Source organism: Chiloscyllium plagiosum, chromosome 21, assembly GCF_004010195.1.
Source record: "Chiloscyllium plagiosum isolate BGI_BamShark_2017 chromosome 21, ASM401019v2, whole genome shotgun sequence".
In the NCBI taxonomy this organism is placed as follows: domain Eukaryota; kingdom Metazoa; phylum Chordata; class Chondrichthyes; order Orectolobiformes; family Hemiscylliidae; genus Chiloscyllium; species Chiloscyllium plagiosum.
The window spans coordinates 33,515,605-33,533,663 of NC_057730.1; the positions used below are offsets into that span (position 1 = coordinate 33,515,605).

Consider the following 18,059-nt stretch of genomic DNA (forward strand, 5'->3'; position numbering starts at 1 on the left):
ATCTATAATCTTAGTTACTGTTCCTCTCTTTTAAGCACTATTATGATTTCTAGTTGATAAATATTCATGCATGTACAGTTAGGCTATTAAATAAATCTGGCTCATTACTAATTACCATGTTTAATACTGCATGCATCCTTATTAGTTCTGGACATGTTGTAGAAAACTCACAAACACAGTTGAGAAATTCACCACCTTTCTGACATTTACTTGTCTGCTTATCCCAATTTAATGAAAAATCAAATCTGCCACCAAAACTATTCTACTTTTCCCATAAGCTTGTCTGATATCAGCAGTTATACAATCTATCATTTCACAGCTGCCTAGTAGGTCTATCTATAATTCTTGCTACAATCTTAAATCCTTTTCTATTTTTTAATCTTCCTACAAAATCTCCCCTGCTAGTTTACCTGGTCACTTTCTCCTCTATCCTTAAACAGGGGCAGCACAGTGGCTCAGTAGTTAGCACTGCTGCCTCACAGCACCAGGGACTCAGTTCTCGGGTAACTGTGTGGAGTTTGCACATTCTCCCTGTGACAGCATGAATTTCCTCTGGGTGTTCTGGTTTCTTCCCACAGTTCAAAGATGTGCAGGTTAAGTGGGCTGGCCATGCTAAATTGTCCATAGCTTCCAGGGATCTGTAGGCTAGGTGGATTAGACATAAGAAATGCAGGGTTACAGGGACAGTGATTGGGGTGAGTCTGAGTGAACTGCTCCTTGGAGGATATGTGTGGACTTGATGGGCTGAATGGCCTGCTTTCACGCTGTAGGGATTTCGTCTTTATTCATTATGGCTATCATCTTCCTCTACAAAGTTCCTATGGACCTTAAAGTTGCTACATCTAGGTTGCAATCCTGACAATCTAGTAGCTGTGTCTTCATAATGGCTATCATGTCATACCCTTGAAGTTGCATTGGCGTGTACAATTCATTCAATTTATTTCTTATATTCTGCAATAATGTGAAGAGCACTTATTTGGACTACAACGCTAACCTGCCCTTTAGATTTAATATTTTACTCATACGTTTCTTAATCCTCTCTCCTTGTTTAATTACTTCCCAGCTTTTAATTTTCCCTCTACCTGTAGTACCTAAAGGGTGACCTTATGGAAGTTTATGAAATCATGAGGGGCATGGAGAGAGTGAACCGCCAAGGTCTTTCCCAGGGTAGGGGAGTCCAAAACTAGAGGGCATAGGTTTAAGGTAAGAGAGGAAAGATTCAAAAGGGAACTAAGGGGCAACCTTTTCACACAGAGGGTGTGTGTGTATGGAATGAGCTGATGGAGGAAGTGGTGGAGGCTGGTACAATTACAACATTTAGAAGGCATCTGGATGGTTACATGAAGAAGAAGGATTTAGAGGGATATTGGCTAAATGCTGGAAAATGGGACTAGATTAATTTAAGACATCTGGTCAGCATGGATGAGTTGAACCGAAGAGTCTGTTTCTATGCTGTACGTCTCCATGACTCTCGTACAATTTCTGAATGTCACTCTACTCTTTTTACTTTAGTTGCTGTACCTGTACCAAATCCTGTTAAACCACATTTGTGTACTCAGTGAGCAACTTTGGAACTCCACCAAACAACATCTTAATTAAAAAATCTTATTTAAAAAGGAAACTCTCTTGGAGCTCACCCCTTTCTGCCTCTGTAATATCCTCCAGCCCTGCCACACTCTGAGATATCCATTCATCTAATTTTGTGTCCTCCTAAGTATCCCCATTTTTATTTATTCAATCACTGGTAGCCCAACGTTCTGGGATTCCTTCCCAAAATATCTCGGCCTTCCTCGCTCTCGTTTCTTCTTAAGAATGCTCCTTAAATGTACGTTTTTGATTAAATATTTGGCCATGTCTTAAAATTTCCTCACGTGTCAAGTTCGCTTCAGATGCTGTTTTGAAGTGTTTGTTATGTTTTAATATGTTAAAAAAGCTATGTTAACACAAGTTGTTGTTGTCGGCTCTGGTGATCAAGACTGAACATATTATTTGAATGCTATGTGACTAGAGCACAACCTTTCAACACAAACTAAACAAAAAATAGACATTGCAACATATACCAGTATTTGACTTCCTTTGTTCATTCCTATCCTGTGAGAATTTGATATATTAAGTGCAGAATGTATATTACAACTGAAAGCCTTTTCAACTTTAGGTATTAGGTCTACCCTATTGACATTGAACTCATGACATCTTTCCAATTTACAGAACATTTCATTTGTCTGGATTAAATGCCATCTATTAACATATATGTTTTATCAAACAATTCTGCAAGTCTTTGGTTTTGCCTACATTCATTGACTCATGAGTGAATCTGCCTGCTTCATTGGGTTTGGATCTAAGTCATTCAAATAGATTGGAAACATGAAAGGCTAGTTCCACGAGGCACTTAATTCTGTACACAAGCATCACTTTCCTAACAATAGTCATGCTGCCCCCATTCCTTCACTTCAGCTGCGTTAGGTTCAACTTCCATTCAAATTGCTTTACAATAGCAGTGTTTGAAACTTACAGATGATTCCAGGGAGCTGATATTGGTTTTTCTTTTGGTTTGGACCAACTAGGAGAGAGATTTATTAACATGAAGTAATTCCACAGCAGCCAGTATCTCTTCACCAAGTCACCCTTTGTTTACATGTGCATAACACTCAACACTGCCAACCCTCAAAGTGAACAGGGTGTCAGACACTCCTGTTTATACCTGTCAGCCGGGTCTCCCTGTTTGGACCAGACCAGCTCCATTCTGGGAATTATATTCTATAAAGGTCCACCTGGCTGACCTTGTTACAATCACTACATCCCTCTCCCTCTGAGCCTGGGAATGAAGGCCTGTGCTTCTTCTTATAGCCTCTCGGGGCATTTTCAACTGGGTCTAGTTTCTCCGACTCAGCTTCTGATACGACGGCGTGTACTATACCGTAGCCGCTTGTGCCCCGAGCGTCTTGGAAAGAGTTCACCCTCTTCTTCAGGTGGTAAAAGCATCGAGGCTGCAACATCCGCGTGTTCATCTCAGACTTGGAGGTTTCTTCATTGCTGGATAAAGGTGGAGAACCCACGGGCTCCAAAAGCCTTTCTGGCTGTTCTAAAAGGGCCGGGTATGTTTTGGTCCTGTCCCGGTTGTGGATTTGCAGCTTTCATATGGTCCACATGCTTGTTGAGGACCCTTGCACCTTCCCAAACTTTGCACATCACGGGATCTGACCTCGTGATGACCATGCTTCTTGCCCAGGAAGGGTCATTTCCATAGTTTCAGCACCAAACTTGTTCCCCGGAAGTAAACTGTCTCTCTCACTTAGCGGAGTCTTGTGTCCGGTGTTGGTGTTCCTGATGTCATTTCACTCTCTCACCCCCTAGGTCAGGGAAGATTAGGTTTACCTTGGTGTGGAATCTTCTCCCCATCAGCAACTCTATAAGAGCTATCCCTGTAGTTGCATGAGGGGCGGTTTGATAATCAAATAGGAACCAGGACAGTTTGGTCTCGAGTGAAGCTATAGGCTGTTTCTTTAAGTCTGCCTTCAAAGTTTGGACTGCTGGTTCCACCAGATCATTAGACAATAGATGGCACTGAGCTGTCCTTATATGCCGAATCCCATTTGACTTTAGGAAATACTCAAATTCCTTGCTGGGAAATGTGAGCCCATTGTCTGTGACTAACTCTTTCAGGAGCCCGTGTATTGCAAAAGATAATTGTAGCTTTTCTATTATCGTCCCCGTGTTTGACGAATGAACTCAGTGCATGTCCAGCCACTTTGAGTGAGTGTCCACAATGACTAAGAATATTGAACCCATGAAAAGGCCAGCATAGTCAGCAGGTAACTGAGTCTAGGATTTACCCAGCCATTCCCACAAATGGGGGGAGCTGCTGGCTGTAATTTTTGTCCTTGTTGGCATTCTGGGCACTACCCCACCAATGTGGCTATGTCTGGATCCAATCCTGGCTACCAGACATAACCTTTCACCAGCGTCTTCATTTTGGGCACCCCTAGATTAACCTGGGTGGAGTTTAGCTGTATCTGACAGCGACCTTTGTTTGGGACAATCATTCTTGCTTCCCATAATAAAATGCTGTCTTCTATGGTGATCTGGTTTTACCAGGTCCAGAAAGGTTTCAGTTTTGGCTGTGATGGTCCTTTTGGTTCCACCATCATAACCAGCTGTTTTAATTTGGCCAGGATCAGGTCTTTTTGCGTCCACACTTGTAAGCTGTGTTCAGCAGGGTGTCCAGAAAGTTTAAAACCAGACTGGATTCTTCCCGGGGCGGTACCACCAGTGGTGTATCTGCCATTGCATCTCAATTTGCTACTTGGCTCCTGGACTGTAATCGTATGCACTTAGAATGAGAGCCCACCACTGAATTCAACCAGAAGCTATGAGTGCGATTGCCTTATCCTCTTTGAGTAGCCTTCTGTTACTACAGTGATCTGTTACTATTACAAATCTACATCCATAAAGGCATTGGTGGAACATTCTTATACTAAAGATGACAGCTGAACCTTCCTTCTTTATCTGGGCGTACTTGTACTCTGCACCAGCCAAAGTCCAGGAAGTGTATGCTATTGGGCCATCTGTGAGCAACACTACCCCGATACCGTAGGGGGAAGTATCGCATGTCAGCACCACAACTTGCTTGGGATCATAGTGTGCCATCACCTTAGATGATGATAGCTGTTTCTACACTTCCCTAAAGGCTACGTCTTGGCTCTGAGACCATTTCCAAGGCTGACCCGTTTTCAATAGCAGTGTTAAGGTGCCAGGATGGAGGCCAGGTTATGTTTGAATCTTCCATAATAATTCACCAGCCTAAGGAAAGACCTAAGCTCCAGTACAGAGGTGAGAGGCAGAGCACCTTCAATCGCTCTCATTTTACCTTCCAACAGGCGTATCCCAGTCTTATCAATTCTGTAACCTAAATTAGTCTTTCCTGGAACATATATTTTCCTTTCATAGGCGTACACCTGCTTTGGAAAAATATCAAAGAACTACATCCAAGTTCTTTAAGTGCTCTTTATTTGTCTTCCCTGTTATTAGTGTGTCATCCAGATAAATGGCAACCTGGGTAGACCATGTAAAATGTTCTCCATTGTCCACTGAAAAATGGCACAGGCTGACTCCCAAACAGCAGTCTCGTATATTGGGTAGTAATTGTAAGATACTTCTGGGACTCCTCATCCAACCACAATTACCATATGCCTGGCTCAGGCCCAGATTTATGAAAGTTGGTCACCCTTGTCAGCTTTGCGTATAAGTCCTCCATGCAAGGGATTGGGAATTTATCCAGCTGCAAAAAGCACTTCACTGTTTGTTTAAAATCCCCACAAAGGCGAACCAACCCGTCAGGCTTCACAATTGGTATGACCAGTGCTGCCCAGTCCACAAACTGGACAGGTTGATGATTCCTTCACTTTCCAGCCTTCTCATTTCTGCCTCTACTTTCACCCGTAAGGCAAATGGTACTGGGTGGGTCTTACAGAATCACAGAATTGCTTTCTGGTCACCATGCATCTTTGGTAGTCCCTAGACATTCCAGAGTTTAACTCAGACTTCAATCAGGTAGACATTTTCCAGTTAAAAAATGTTGAGCCAATCAAGGTGAATCTTTCTCAACCAATTTCACTCCATCAGGCTTGGGCCTAAGCCTTTCACTACAATCAGTGGGAACTGAACCAACTGCTTCTCATAAAAGACTGGAATCAAAGTTGTACCCTTACTCTGTAAACATTAGCTGGTATAGGTTCTCAGTGTAGCTGAGGTCTTATACAAACTTAAGAGTTGGAGTCCAGAGCTAATTTTGTTCAAGACTGGTTCCACAATCACTGATACGGCTACATTAGTATCTCCATTAGAACTGACTGACCTTTCAGATGTTGATTTAGATTGGTTCTGATATGGATGTTGCTAAGCAATTTAACTGTTCCAAACCAGATGTAGGTGAGCAGTCTCCTGGATACCGACCTATGAGTTCTCTTACTCAATTCAGGCCTAGTGGAACTCTTTTGCTGTCTTGAGTCCGCACACCAGCAGCAACTCCAATGGCTTGCCGGCCCAATCCTGAAGAAAATGTTAACCATTTGGCCAAGGCTTGGCTTTGTTTTGGGGTTTTGCTGTGGGTTGACCTAGAGTCCCTCTGATCAGGATATGTCCTGAGTGAAGTTCTGTGATTGTCTCCACTCAAGCGGTGTTCTCCAAGCTCAGTTGGACTGGCAAGGGTGCCCACTGCCATTGGGATGCCCTGTGACTCCCATGCTCCACTTGCTGTGTTTTCCAATGACAAAGCCTGTTGTATTGCCTGTTTGAAGTTCAAACCAAAAGAGAAAATGCTGTAAAACCTCAGCAGGTCTGGCAGCATCTGTAAGGAGAGAAAAGAGCTGACGTTTTGAGTCTAACTGACCCTTTGTCAAAGTTGTTTGAAGTTCAGTAGGGCTTTAGCTAATAGGTGCTTTTGCATGGTTACCTCATTAACCCCACATACCAAATGGTCTCTCAACATCTCATTATGGGTTAAATTAAAGTCACATGCTTCTGTCAGTCATCTTAACTGAGTCAAAATTCTCGACATTGATTCCCCAATTCTTGAATTGCTGAGTAAAAACCAATACTACCTCAGAATTAGAGGGGACTTGGGTTGCAATATTCCTTAACAAAATCCATCAATACTTCAAAGGTTTTAGTATCTGGCCCCCTAAGGAAAGTTAGGCTCTTAATAACTGAGAAAGCTGTGGTCCACAAGCTGTCAGCAGAATTATTTGTTACTTTTCATCTGTTCCAAAATCATTTGGAAAAAAATAATGTATCATTTCCATATACTGTGCCAGCCTTCAACCGCAGGTTCGAATGAGTTAAGCTTCCCAAATAACAGTGCAATGCCAGAAATGCTTACCCCAACTTCAAAGACAAATGTTGTGAGTGAATCTTTTCAGGAGCGTGCTTTTCTCTCGTCGCCACTGATATAACTCCATAGACGCTGAAACCCTGTCACCGAGCCACTGTGCATTCATATATGGAGTCCTTGACAGTGATCCAGCTCCCTGAGAGCCAGCTCTCAGAGTGAACAGACCCTCTGACACTCCTGTTCATATCTGTCAGCCAGGGCTCCCTGTCTGGACCCAATCAGCCCCAATCAGGGAACTCATATTCTGTGAGGTCCACCTCTCTGACCTTGTTACAATCACAACATGCTCCACCCTCAAAAGAAGCCAATTCTACTGCAGGTAGACAGTCATGTTAAATTTGGCTGTTTTTGGCAGTGAATATACTAAAATTAATCTGTGATCGCTGTGATGGAACATTCACCTTTCTCATGCTGATGGAAAACTGAGAATTAGACAGGCTTTGAGAAGGTTTGTGCTGTAACTGATCATGTGACATTGCAGAGCTGGTTTAAGTCAGATTGAGACAAAGGAATAGCATGTGGAGCTAGAGCGACATCAAGAATGGTACTAATTGAATATTTTTTTCAAGGGTCAGCACAGACAAAATATTCTAAATGACCTCTGCCTGTGCTGGAAGATTTAATGATGTTCTGAGATGAAAAATATTTGTACATTTTCTTTTTCTGTTCATTGCTGCTAAGACTAGTATTTATTGCTCATCCCTATTTTTCTTGAAGATGGCGGTTATTCATGATTAAAGCAAAGTTAGATGAAGTCAAAACATGGTTCCCAAATACACAGATATCCTGCCTACTTACAATGTCTCTTGTTAATCTAACTCTCATGTCCATAGCTGTTGTTTGTTAAAGACGACATATGTTTTAATATGTGACATTCTGTGAATTGCTCCAACCTTTGGGATGATGAACACCTCCAGTGGTTGAGTAACTGAATGGAATTATTTAGTTCACAGTGTATGGATAACCAAAACATAAGCCAAAAATGGAGGCCAAGAACACATGGTTTTTTTTGCCTTGTTGTAATCATTACCGAGAGGAAACAGCTGACAGCTGAAAGGGCTAATCCTGGAGCTGAGCACACCTTCATAAAAAAAAAATCAATGATTGAGCCCGTCGCATGAATGACTAAAACAGGCATCCTACACAGACACGTGAAGACAGTGTAACATTTTTAAAACACTATTAGCCAGGTCAACTGATCTAACAACTGGACATACAACAATGTTTTTAGACAACATTAATTTCTTATTGTTTCAATTCCATATAATTATACTAAAGAAATCTTTACCTGCCTGTTCCCTATGGTTTAATTTTGTTACAATAATCAGCTTATTTAATTGTTGGTGATAAGCTCCTGATTTTGATACTGCGTTCAATAAAATCTTATTATTCAATAAAATCTTATTATTCTCAGCCACCCTTATCAACATTCCTCCCACACTTCAACACTGATAATTCTGCAAAACACTAACCTGGCCACGCAATTTACTAAGTGAGACTGCTGGCCTTGCATTTTACATTTTACTTTTGCTGCAGCTGATCTTAAAGCCATGTGAGAAGTCGTTGCATTATAGATAACAGATGCTGCAATAATCATCTCTTCATTGACAACATTTAGCTCTCTGGTTTGATTGACACTATGGGAAATAAAGCTGACAGATAGGATTTAGTATAGTTCCAATTCGCAGTGGTTTCTGGGCGATACTCCCCGAAGCTCAGTGCCAGAATTCAATTCAGCCTAAGACAGTAGCAGGCCACTTAGTGCTCTGATTTGCCAGAAGATGAGTAGAAACAGATTGGATACAAATCCCTGGCAAATTCTCTCTCCAAGCTGGATACTCTCTGATGTCTTCCATGTGCACATCCCATGTGTGTGCCTTGTTATGCAGATTGGTAGCTAAACCATCTGGGATGTTTAAACCTCCAGATTTATTTCAGAAGATGCTTTTATCAGCTTTATATTGCTCAGCATTATAACCTACTCTGTGATACCGGCAACTGGCTTTCTAGCCTATTTTATAACATATGTTCGCTGCTTATCACATTGGGTGGAATTTTGTCCTTCCTTGGTGTGGCCTGACTAATGGCAACAAAGTCGGAAAATATAGAATCTCAACATTTGTTGTGATTTTCCCTGTAAGCATGAAACAGCATTTTCAGAATCTCACCACTGAGCAGTGATTACCTTATTTCCATGCTCTTTATTTATTAATAACACAAATCACCTTATTTCAATGGCACTTCTAGTTCTCCACCCGTTCCGTTAGAAACTAGATGGGGCACAAATACCCAATATGTAAACCAGAGCAGGTAGATGGGGGCTGCAGCTCACGGATTGTTTGTCTCAGCTATTAACCAACTGTTACTTCAATGTCCCTGCAGTTTCCACTGTCAGCATGCTCCTCGATCTTCTGTCCATGTAAGTTGTCATTGGTAAGCAATCAGCCTTACCTCTTCATCATGCTGCCTCTCAGTCCAACTCACACATCACTTCAGCCCTTCAACACTTTTATTTCTGAGCTCAGGGTCACCTGGGACTTCCTGCTGATGCCAGCAACACAAATGCATCTCACACATCTGCACAGGATGCATCTTCTGGCTCTTTGCTTGCTTTTGAAGTGCTCAATCACTTTGCACTTACTTACAGCCTGCCAGCTTCTGTATACTTCACACTGATTTCTTTGTACAAATTCACTGACTTACAGGCTGCCAGCCTGCACTGCTTTTTACATCACAGGGTCTTTAATGCTCAAGTTACACTGCTTCAGTGCTAGATACAGAGACAGGCAGTTTGCCATATTGGGGAGCACCTAACAGTGAAGGGCATGGTCATGTCGCTGAGTGGTACTGTGCTAGGTGAGCATCAGACCTCCAGCAGTTCATGCAGAAAACACCCCGCTATGCATTTCAGGCAAATGACTGTGTGAGGATCAAACAGGAGCAGTCCTCAGTGGAGTAACAGGGTCTGGTTAGTCACAGGATACAGCCGTGGTAAGTCAAAGATCTCATCTGATTCTAGTCCAGGAGGTTGGCCATGGACAGGCAGCTGCTTGGTTCTCCCAGAGTCAGGGAAGCCACGACCTTGCAATCTGGGGATCGGGTCCTGGTTTGTTCTTGAGGTCTGGAATGCAATCAGTCAAGGGATACCACATAGTGAGTTGGGGTGCTGTAGTGAGATTAGTCTGGCATGTTGGCCATTGTCAGTTGAGGATGAACTGCCAAGTCAGTCCAGATAGGAATGAGCCATGGCCACTCCTGAGGGTTTGGTCAGTAATGGTTGGTGTGCAGTCCCTGAGTTTCTGGGAGGTGGGGAACTTCGGGGGATGGGCTTCATCAGGAGGGCCTGGTCACTGAGATAGAGGGCAACACTAGATAGAAATATTAGCCCTCTTGGAAAATAGGAAGGGACCGGAAGAGAGTGAGGCAAGTTCTCACAAGTCATGGTCACTTTGGCCTCTTTTTGGGAAGTGTGTAGGGCCATCAAGAGAATGGGAATTTCCAAACCATTGGCTCTGATGATTAAGTTGGACACATTCATGATAATATAAAGGGGCTCAATGGAAATTGGTTGAAGCTGGTCTGTGATTGTGTGAGAAAAGTCACTGTGGGCCTTGGAGACGGTATGCCAAAACTCTAACTGCAAATACTCCCCATAATATTCTAAACTATCCATTTATCAATTACATTGGTTCAATAACCCACCCACTGTATATTCCAACTTCATAGAACACAACATTATAGTAATAAATATGGGTTAGGGAATTCCTCAGAGCTGCTGCTCCATTGCAGACAGGGGGTATGTGTATTCACGTCAAGCTGAGAGCTGAGTCTGCATGGCTCTGGGTTGAAAATGTAGAATGGGAGGGATCTGAAAAAAAACTTCTTGTTCCAAGTCCATCTCTGATATTTAGCACCTTGCTCAGCTCTATCATTGCTTTCCTTCTACTGAACATACTCACTAGGGAGTTTGAATCAGGAATCAATTAACACTTACTCCTTTACAAATGGAGACAGCTTCTTTGGACATTGATTTTGGGTAAGTTACATTATGCTCCATGATAGATTGGAAAAGCTCATCTTCATCCTCACCATCAAAAGGAGGCTGGAGGGAGGAAGAAAAAGGAGAATAATTGGCATTAGTGACGTATGTGAAAAGATAAGGAATGGAGAAACATAGTCCAGACATGTGCACACACAGACCTAGACACACAGACCCAGACATGAACACAGACCCAGACATACACACAGACCCAGACATACACACAGACCCAGGCATGAACACCGACCCAGACATACACACAGACCCAGACATGAGCACAGATCCAAACACGTACACAGATCCAGACACACAGACCCAGTCACGTACACAGACCCAGGCATGAGCACCGACCCAGGCACACACACAGATCTAGAAATGAACACAGGCCCAGGCATACACACAGACCCAGGCACACAGATCCAGAAATGAACACAGGCCCAGGCTTGAAAACAGATCCAGACACACAGACCCAGGCATGAACACAGATCCATGCACGCACACAGACCCATGCACGCACACAGACCCAGGCACACTCACAGACCCAGGCACGCACACAGCCCAGTCACACACAGACCCAGACACGTGCACTAAGCCAGACACGCACACAGACCCCACACACAGACCCACACACACAGACCCAGTCACGCGCACAGACCCAGGCATGAACACAGACCCAGACACACAGACAGACACAGATCTATATATGTACTTTCCAATTCTTTGATATCCTTGTTTAACTCAGAAGCCAATGATATAAAAGAATTTCTGTTCCATTCAGCAGTCTCAACTCCCTCTCTCCATTTCACTGTCATAGATATTTGCTACAATCATTCAAAGCTTTAAGACTTAATTCTGTAAACCATTACCTGTCCAGCAAGCATTTCGTACAGTAACACTCCGTACGCCCACCAATCCACAGATTTTCCATATGGCTGGTAGGCAATTATCTAGAAAGACAGAAATAATTTTAATGGTTTGTTAGATGCTGCAGTGACTGCACAGAACTAACATCAATTTAAAATACATTAGGAGTATCTGTCTGTTTTCCAACAAACTGTGCCACTCAGTGCCAAGACTAGGATCAGAGGTGGAAATGGGTCACGGCAAGGTTATGGATGTCACATCAAACAGGATAGCAGTCACTGATATGACCATGACTATAGAACCACTTCCACCATCAACAAGTTAAACAAGTACTGATTGATGATACAGCTACAACTTCCATCTTTTTCTTTTCCGAGTATGATTTTGTAAGGCAATGGTTTTGAAGAAGACTGTAATTCAACGGAGAGAAACTGTGATTTGAGAGATTAAAAAAAAGACACAGTGAATCAATGGAAATCTGTCAGGCAACGGCTGGAAGCCTCATGTAGGCTGGTTAAGGCTTCATTAGTTCCACTGTGATAAGGACCATTTTCAAACAAAACACAGTCCAGGCCCCAGGCTCCATCATCTGCTGCTCCCGATCAGCAGAATTTGAGTTTGCAGCTACAGGAGAAAAAAAAAAGTCCTCCATCACAGACAAAGCCAGCAGTTCACAGCAAGCCTGACTCCATTGTCTGTTGAATGGTTTCATGTTAGTCTCTTTCACACAGAGTAAGAAACTTAAGGGAGAGCAGTAATATTGAGTGGAAGAAGAAAGGGAAATGGGGGCAACAGCATGCACATTAGAGGCACAGCAAGTGCACAAGAGAGTTAAAGAGAATGTGCACAAGGAGGGAAAGTGGGCACGAAGGAGAATACAGGAAGAAGGGAGAGTGTAGTGAAAGGAAGAGAGTAATGGAGGAAGGGGGAAAGCAGACACAGAGCAGGACACAAAGAGAGAGAAAGAGACTTGGAGTCTGCACACTGAGCCATGGGCCTGACAACTTGTCCCTTAACTCTTTGGATGTTGGTACAGGTTGTAAATCAGGTCTCTCGCGAAGTGCCACATTGACCAAACAAATTGCACAGGCATATCTTTCCCGTTAGCTTGGTTTGAAGACTGCTAAGATTCCTTGTGTTTCCATCTTCTCAAACTTAAATCTAACTCTGAAAATGCAGAGTGTCTTAGACATTGCAAGCTTAAGAACATCAAATTCATGCACCTCTTCTGCGCACTACTGGACAAAGCCTGAAATAAGACCACAAAATAAATATCAGAACTAATTTTTCAGATTAATAGCCAAACGAAACATAATCTGTGACAGGGCAATGGCAATTCAGCTGAGACTTGGTATGTAAGTGACCAACAACGATTCTTGTGGACAGCTCCTTATCCTTCAGCTTATGTTTGGACAGATTCTCACATTGTTAGTCAGTTCTCAGCCATGAAAACCTGGAGACTCAGTATTGGCTTCCCTTGCCTATCCCAGGGCAGGGGTAATATAGATTTGCAATCATTCTTCCCAAAAAGCTGCTGAGGCAGGAGATTCACTTGAGAATTTCAAATTGAAATTGATACACTTTTGTTGTGAAGTAAGGGTGTTAAGAAATATGGAGCCAAGGTGGAGAAACAAAGTCAAGATACTGATCAATCATGATGTCGATACAAGCTCCAGGTCTTGAATGGCCTGCTGTCATACCTATGGAAGCCTGCTATTATAATCTTCATATTGTTCCCCTTCAGGAGTGAGTACATTTTTAAAGCTGGCCTGACCTCAATGGAAAGGTGAAAGTGAAGTTAATCCATACCTCAGGTGCAATGTAGTCGGGTGTACCACAGAAAGTTTTGGTTGTTACCCCTTCCCACATATTCTCCTTGCACATGCCAAAGTCAGCTATTTTTATATGTCCTTCTGAATCGAGCATCACATTATCCAACTTCAGGTCTCTGTGAGGAGATTAACACGAGTTAAAGGTCGGATAATCATCCTGTATTGACATTACTTATATGGAGAGATCTCACATAAATAGAGCATACATCTACAGTTCTGACACTGCCAGATCCCCCAGACCTGTTCCCTGGGTCGAGGTTCTTTGGAGATAAACAGTGAGGAGTTCTGCTAGGAACCTAACAGCTAAGAAGGAGCCTACCATTGTCCTGTCACAAAGTCCTGATGGTACAGTGGTGGGTTTATAACAGAACGGGTTCTGGCACTCAGCCTTGAGGGAGACAGAGGACCCAAAGGCAGGATTGGTACAGAGGGAGAGGAGACTGTTGTAAGTCTATCTTCTCCCATCACAGGACTTCAGCTTTGTTAATGTTACTTCCTGAGGTCTGCTCTCATCTTTCCCATGTGAGATTGAGGTTACAGAGGGGAAATGAGGAACAGCTGGCAGGTGCCTCAGCCTATTGCCATTTCTTTGGCAAAGAATGGAGCTGCTTTTTGCAGTTCTGGCAGATAGAAAAATGCAGGCCAGACATCAAGGCTGAATTTCCCTCTCTGTATGATGTTGTAGTACATTACAGAGATGAATCGAGCTGACATAAACTAATAAGATTTCAATGATTTATCTCAAATGGGCTGTGGAATTGCCTGTTGTGTGGAAGGTGGAGGCAGTGGTAGCTAAGAATGGTTTGCTTAGCAACAGCCAACAGTGAAATAAAGATCCGCACAGGGCAAGGTTAGACTAATGGTGGTTAGGACTGAACTAAGCTGCAAACGGATATTTTGAACATTGGATCAGCAGTGAGTGGATGCAGCAGGAAACCAGGAGATGCAGGAGCAGCTGGAGGACTGTAGGAAATAAAAGCATCTGGGGTAAAGAGCAGGATGGTGAGTAAGACCCCTCTCAGAGTGTGGAGTCAGGAGAGGGCAAACGCACTGAATCACAAGTTATATGAGAAAGTCGGAATGGATAAAAAGTGGTGGTGGGGGTGGGGGTGGGGCGGTGTGGGGAGAGTGGAGCTCACATACAGTGTTAAAAATCAAGGATTCCTGGAGTAGAAGGAATGACTGTGAGAAGCCAGAAATACATTAAATTTGAAAGCAAGGTAGGTGATGCAAAGACAATAACCAGCCCTAATTAAACAACATGAGATTGGATTAAGAGGATCCATAACAAATATGGTCAGAGGAATTTATGTCAGGATACATTGACACAGAAAGTGTAATGAAACATGATAACAGACAGTCAAGCAATGCAGAAAGAAAATATGTGCTGATATCTGATTATGAATGCAATATTATGCCCTAGAATGTATGATGTGAATAATGGTGAGACTATCAAAGTTCCTGTTTTCTTTATTCTTTCACAGGATGTGAGGGTTGTTGCTAAGGCCAGCTTTTGTTGCCTATCCCTAATTAAGAAGGTGGCGGTGAGTCCCCTTCTTGAACTGCTGCAGACCTTAGCCTTTGGTACAGCCACAGTGCTGGTGGACAGTTCCAGTACTTTGACCCAGTGACAGTGAAGGAATGGTAATGTAATCCCAATCAGGATCGTGTATGGTTCTGTGGTGGTGATGTTCCCATGCAGCTGCCGCCCTTGTCTGTTAATTTGGTAGGGGGCATGAATATGTTGTGAAATGAACTCTGGCAAGTTGTTGCAGTGCATCTTGTATGGTACGTACTTCTGCCATTGTGTATTTGTTCACAAGTAGTGGAAGGAGACTTAAATATTGTGCCCCATCTCCTGTGAAGCCATGAATATGCATTGGCTCCCTGTCAACAATTCTTGATTGAAACATTTTCATTTTTTGCTTTCAAATCAACATTGGGTCTTACCCTTCTCTATCTCTTAGTCTTTTCCAGTCACAAAACCCTCTAAGACATCTCCACTCTTCCTGTTGAACTTTTTCAGTGCCAAAATTATAATCATTTTAATAACTTTTAAGTGTTTCATCAGTGTGGCTGTGCATTCAGTTGCCTAGGCTCCAAACTGAGGAAAATCCTCCTTAGGCCTCTGCACTTCACTTTCATCTTTTAAGACACTTCAAAACCTCTTTGACCCAGGATTTGGCCATCTGATCTAATATTTCCTTATGTGGCACAATGTCATAACTTGCTTCATAAAACTGCTCTGAAGCCTCTTAGAACTTTTGATTATGTTAAAGCTATTACCTAATTTAAGTATTTATTATTTTGTTGAATGAATGTTTAAAATAGTGAAAAGGGTATCGATCAGGTCAGACATTATGCCCTGGACCTACATTTGAACTGAGTGGCACTTGAGCAGGTGCTGCTGAGCTGCCTTCTTGAACAACTGCAATCTGTGGAGTGCAGGTAAACCCACAGTGCTGTGAGGAGGGGAACTTCAGGATTTTGACCTAACAACAGTGAAGGAACAGGTGTAGGTCCAAGCCAATGTGTGACTTGGCAGGAATCTTGTGGGTAGTGATGTTCCCAAGCATCTGCTGCCTTTGTCATTCTAGATGGTGGAGGGTGTGCATTTGGAAGATGAGGTCAAAGGATGGTTGACAAATTGCTGCAGTGCCCCTCGTAAGTGATACACATTGCTGCCCCTGTGTGTGTCAGTGGTTAATTAAGGTGGGCAATGAGGTGCCACTCATGCAGAGTGCTTTGGCCTGGGAAGTGTCGAGTTTCTTGAATGCTGAGTTTTACTTATCCTGAAAAATGGAGAATGGGGAGTCAGGAGGTGAGTTATTTGCTTTTGAATTCACAGCGCCTGATCTGCTTTAGTAGCCCCAGTATTTATATGGTGGGTTCAGTTTCTGGTCAATAGTATCTCCCCAGGGTAATTGATAATAGGGGGTTCAGCAATGGTAACACTGCTGAATGCCAAAGGGAGATGGAGATAGTTATTGCCTGACACTAAAATCTGTTCCTTGCAATAATCCGTCAAAGCCTGAATGTTGCCTGGCTCCTGTTACATATTTACAGGAACTGCTTCAGTATCAGCAGGATCACAAATGGTGCTGAACATTGATGAATGTACAATGAACATCCCCACTTCTGACCTTACCATGGAGAGAAGGTCAGTGATGCATTAACAGAAGCTGATTGGGCTTAGGATACCTTTCAGAGGATCTCCTGCTGTGATGTCTAATGGCTGAGTTGACTGACCTCCAACAATCAGAATCACCTAACTTTATGCTAGGTATGACTCAATCTGGTGGACAGCCATCTCCCTAATTCACATCGACTTAGCATTTAACTGATCCCAAAGAATTGTGTCTCGATGTCAAGCACAACCGCTATCATCTCACACCTTGTGTACAGCTCTTCTGTTTATGTTTGGACCAATGTGTAATGAGGAAAGGATCCAAGTGACTCTGGCAGAAGTCACAATGAAAGCCTGGTGCAGAGTAATGCTGTATCAGTACCTCTCGATAGCATTACCAAAGATGTTTTCCACCACTTTACTGATTCATAAGGTGGTAACTGGTCAGGTTGGATTTGTCCTAGTTTTTATGGACATATAGTAATTTCTGACAATGTCAGGTAAATGATCACCTACCTGGCAATTCCTGATTAAGCTAGCTGTAAATGCTACAACCTCAACTTTTACACTCACATGATGGACACCCTATCATTGATGTGGAAATATTTATGGTACCCACTCCAAGGTTAATTGTTTAATTATCTACCACCACACATGACTGTATGGCAGCACAGCAGAGCTTTAATCTCAACCTTTGGTTCAGGGATGACTTAGCGCTGAATTCTGAGCAATATCTGGAGCAAGCACTAGAACAGTTAAGCATTGCATATTACAGATATGAATTTCAGAGATGCCATATGTGGGAAGGTAGATCAGGCAAAGCTTGTTTCCACTGGAATCTAGGAGAATAAGAGGTGACTTGATGAAATAAAAAAAAAGATCTTTAGGGGTCTTGACAGACTGGATGTGGAGACGATGGTTCCTTTCCTGTGCCAATCAAAAAATAGGGGATGAGTGTTTAAAAATAAGGGATCATCCATTTAAAACAGAAGTTAGGCAGAGTTTTTCTCTCAAGATGTCATGAATCTTTGGGGCTGTCTGCTTCCATCACTTCTCAGAAAATGTTCTTGAATATTTCGCAGACAGCAGTGGATCAATTCTTGTTAAGCAAGGGGTGGTGGAGGCGAAAGGTTATTGGAGGAGCCAGGAATGTGGATTTGGGGTTAGAACCAGATCAGCTATGATTTTATGAAATGGTGGTGGGGACTCAAGAGACTGAATGGCCTCCTACCCCTTCATGTATTTGTAAAATAGGTGACTCAAGAGTTGGGGGACAGACAAGAATTTCTGAGACTGCAGGCAGAATGG

The 18,059-nt window shown here is 42.8% G+C and overlaps 1 protein-coding gene across 2 annotated transcripts in view; it reads right to left on the reverse strand.

Moving 5' to 3' along the window:
- Positions 1 to 18,059, reverse strand: part of prkcba (protein kinase C, beta a) — a 282,970-nt gene that overhangs the window by 25,539 nt on the left and 239,372 nt on the right. For both annotated transcript variants that reach the window (XM_043711728.1, XM_043711727.1), the window contains exons 13-15: positions 13,602 to 13,740; positions 11,795 to 11,875; positions 10,884 to 10,991 (exon numbers count right to left, since the gene is read on the reverse strand). In XM_043711728.1, the coding sequence (XP_043567663.1) occupies positions 10,884 to 10,991; positions 11,795 to 11,875; positions 13,602 to 13,740 (328 nt within the window). The remainder of the gene's footprint in view (positions 1 to 10,883; positions 10,992 to 11,794; positions 11,876 to 13,601; positions 13,741 to 18,059) is intronic.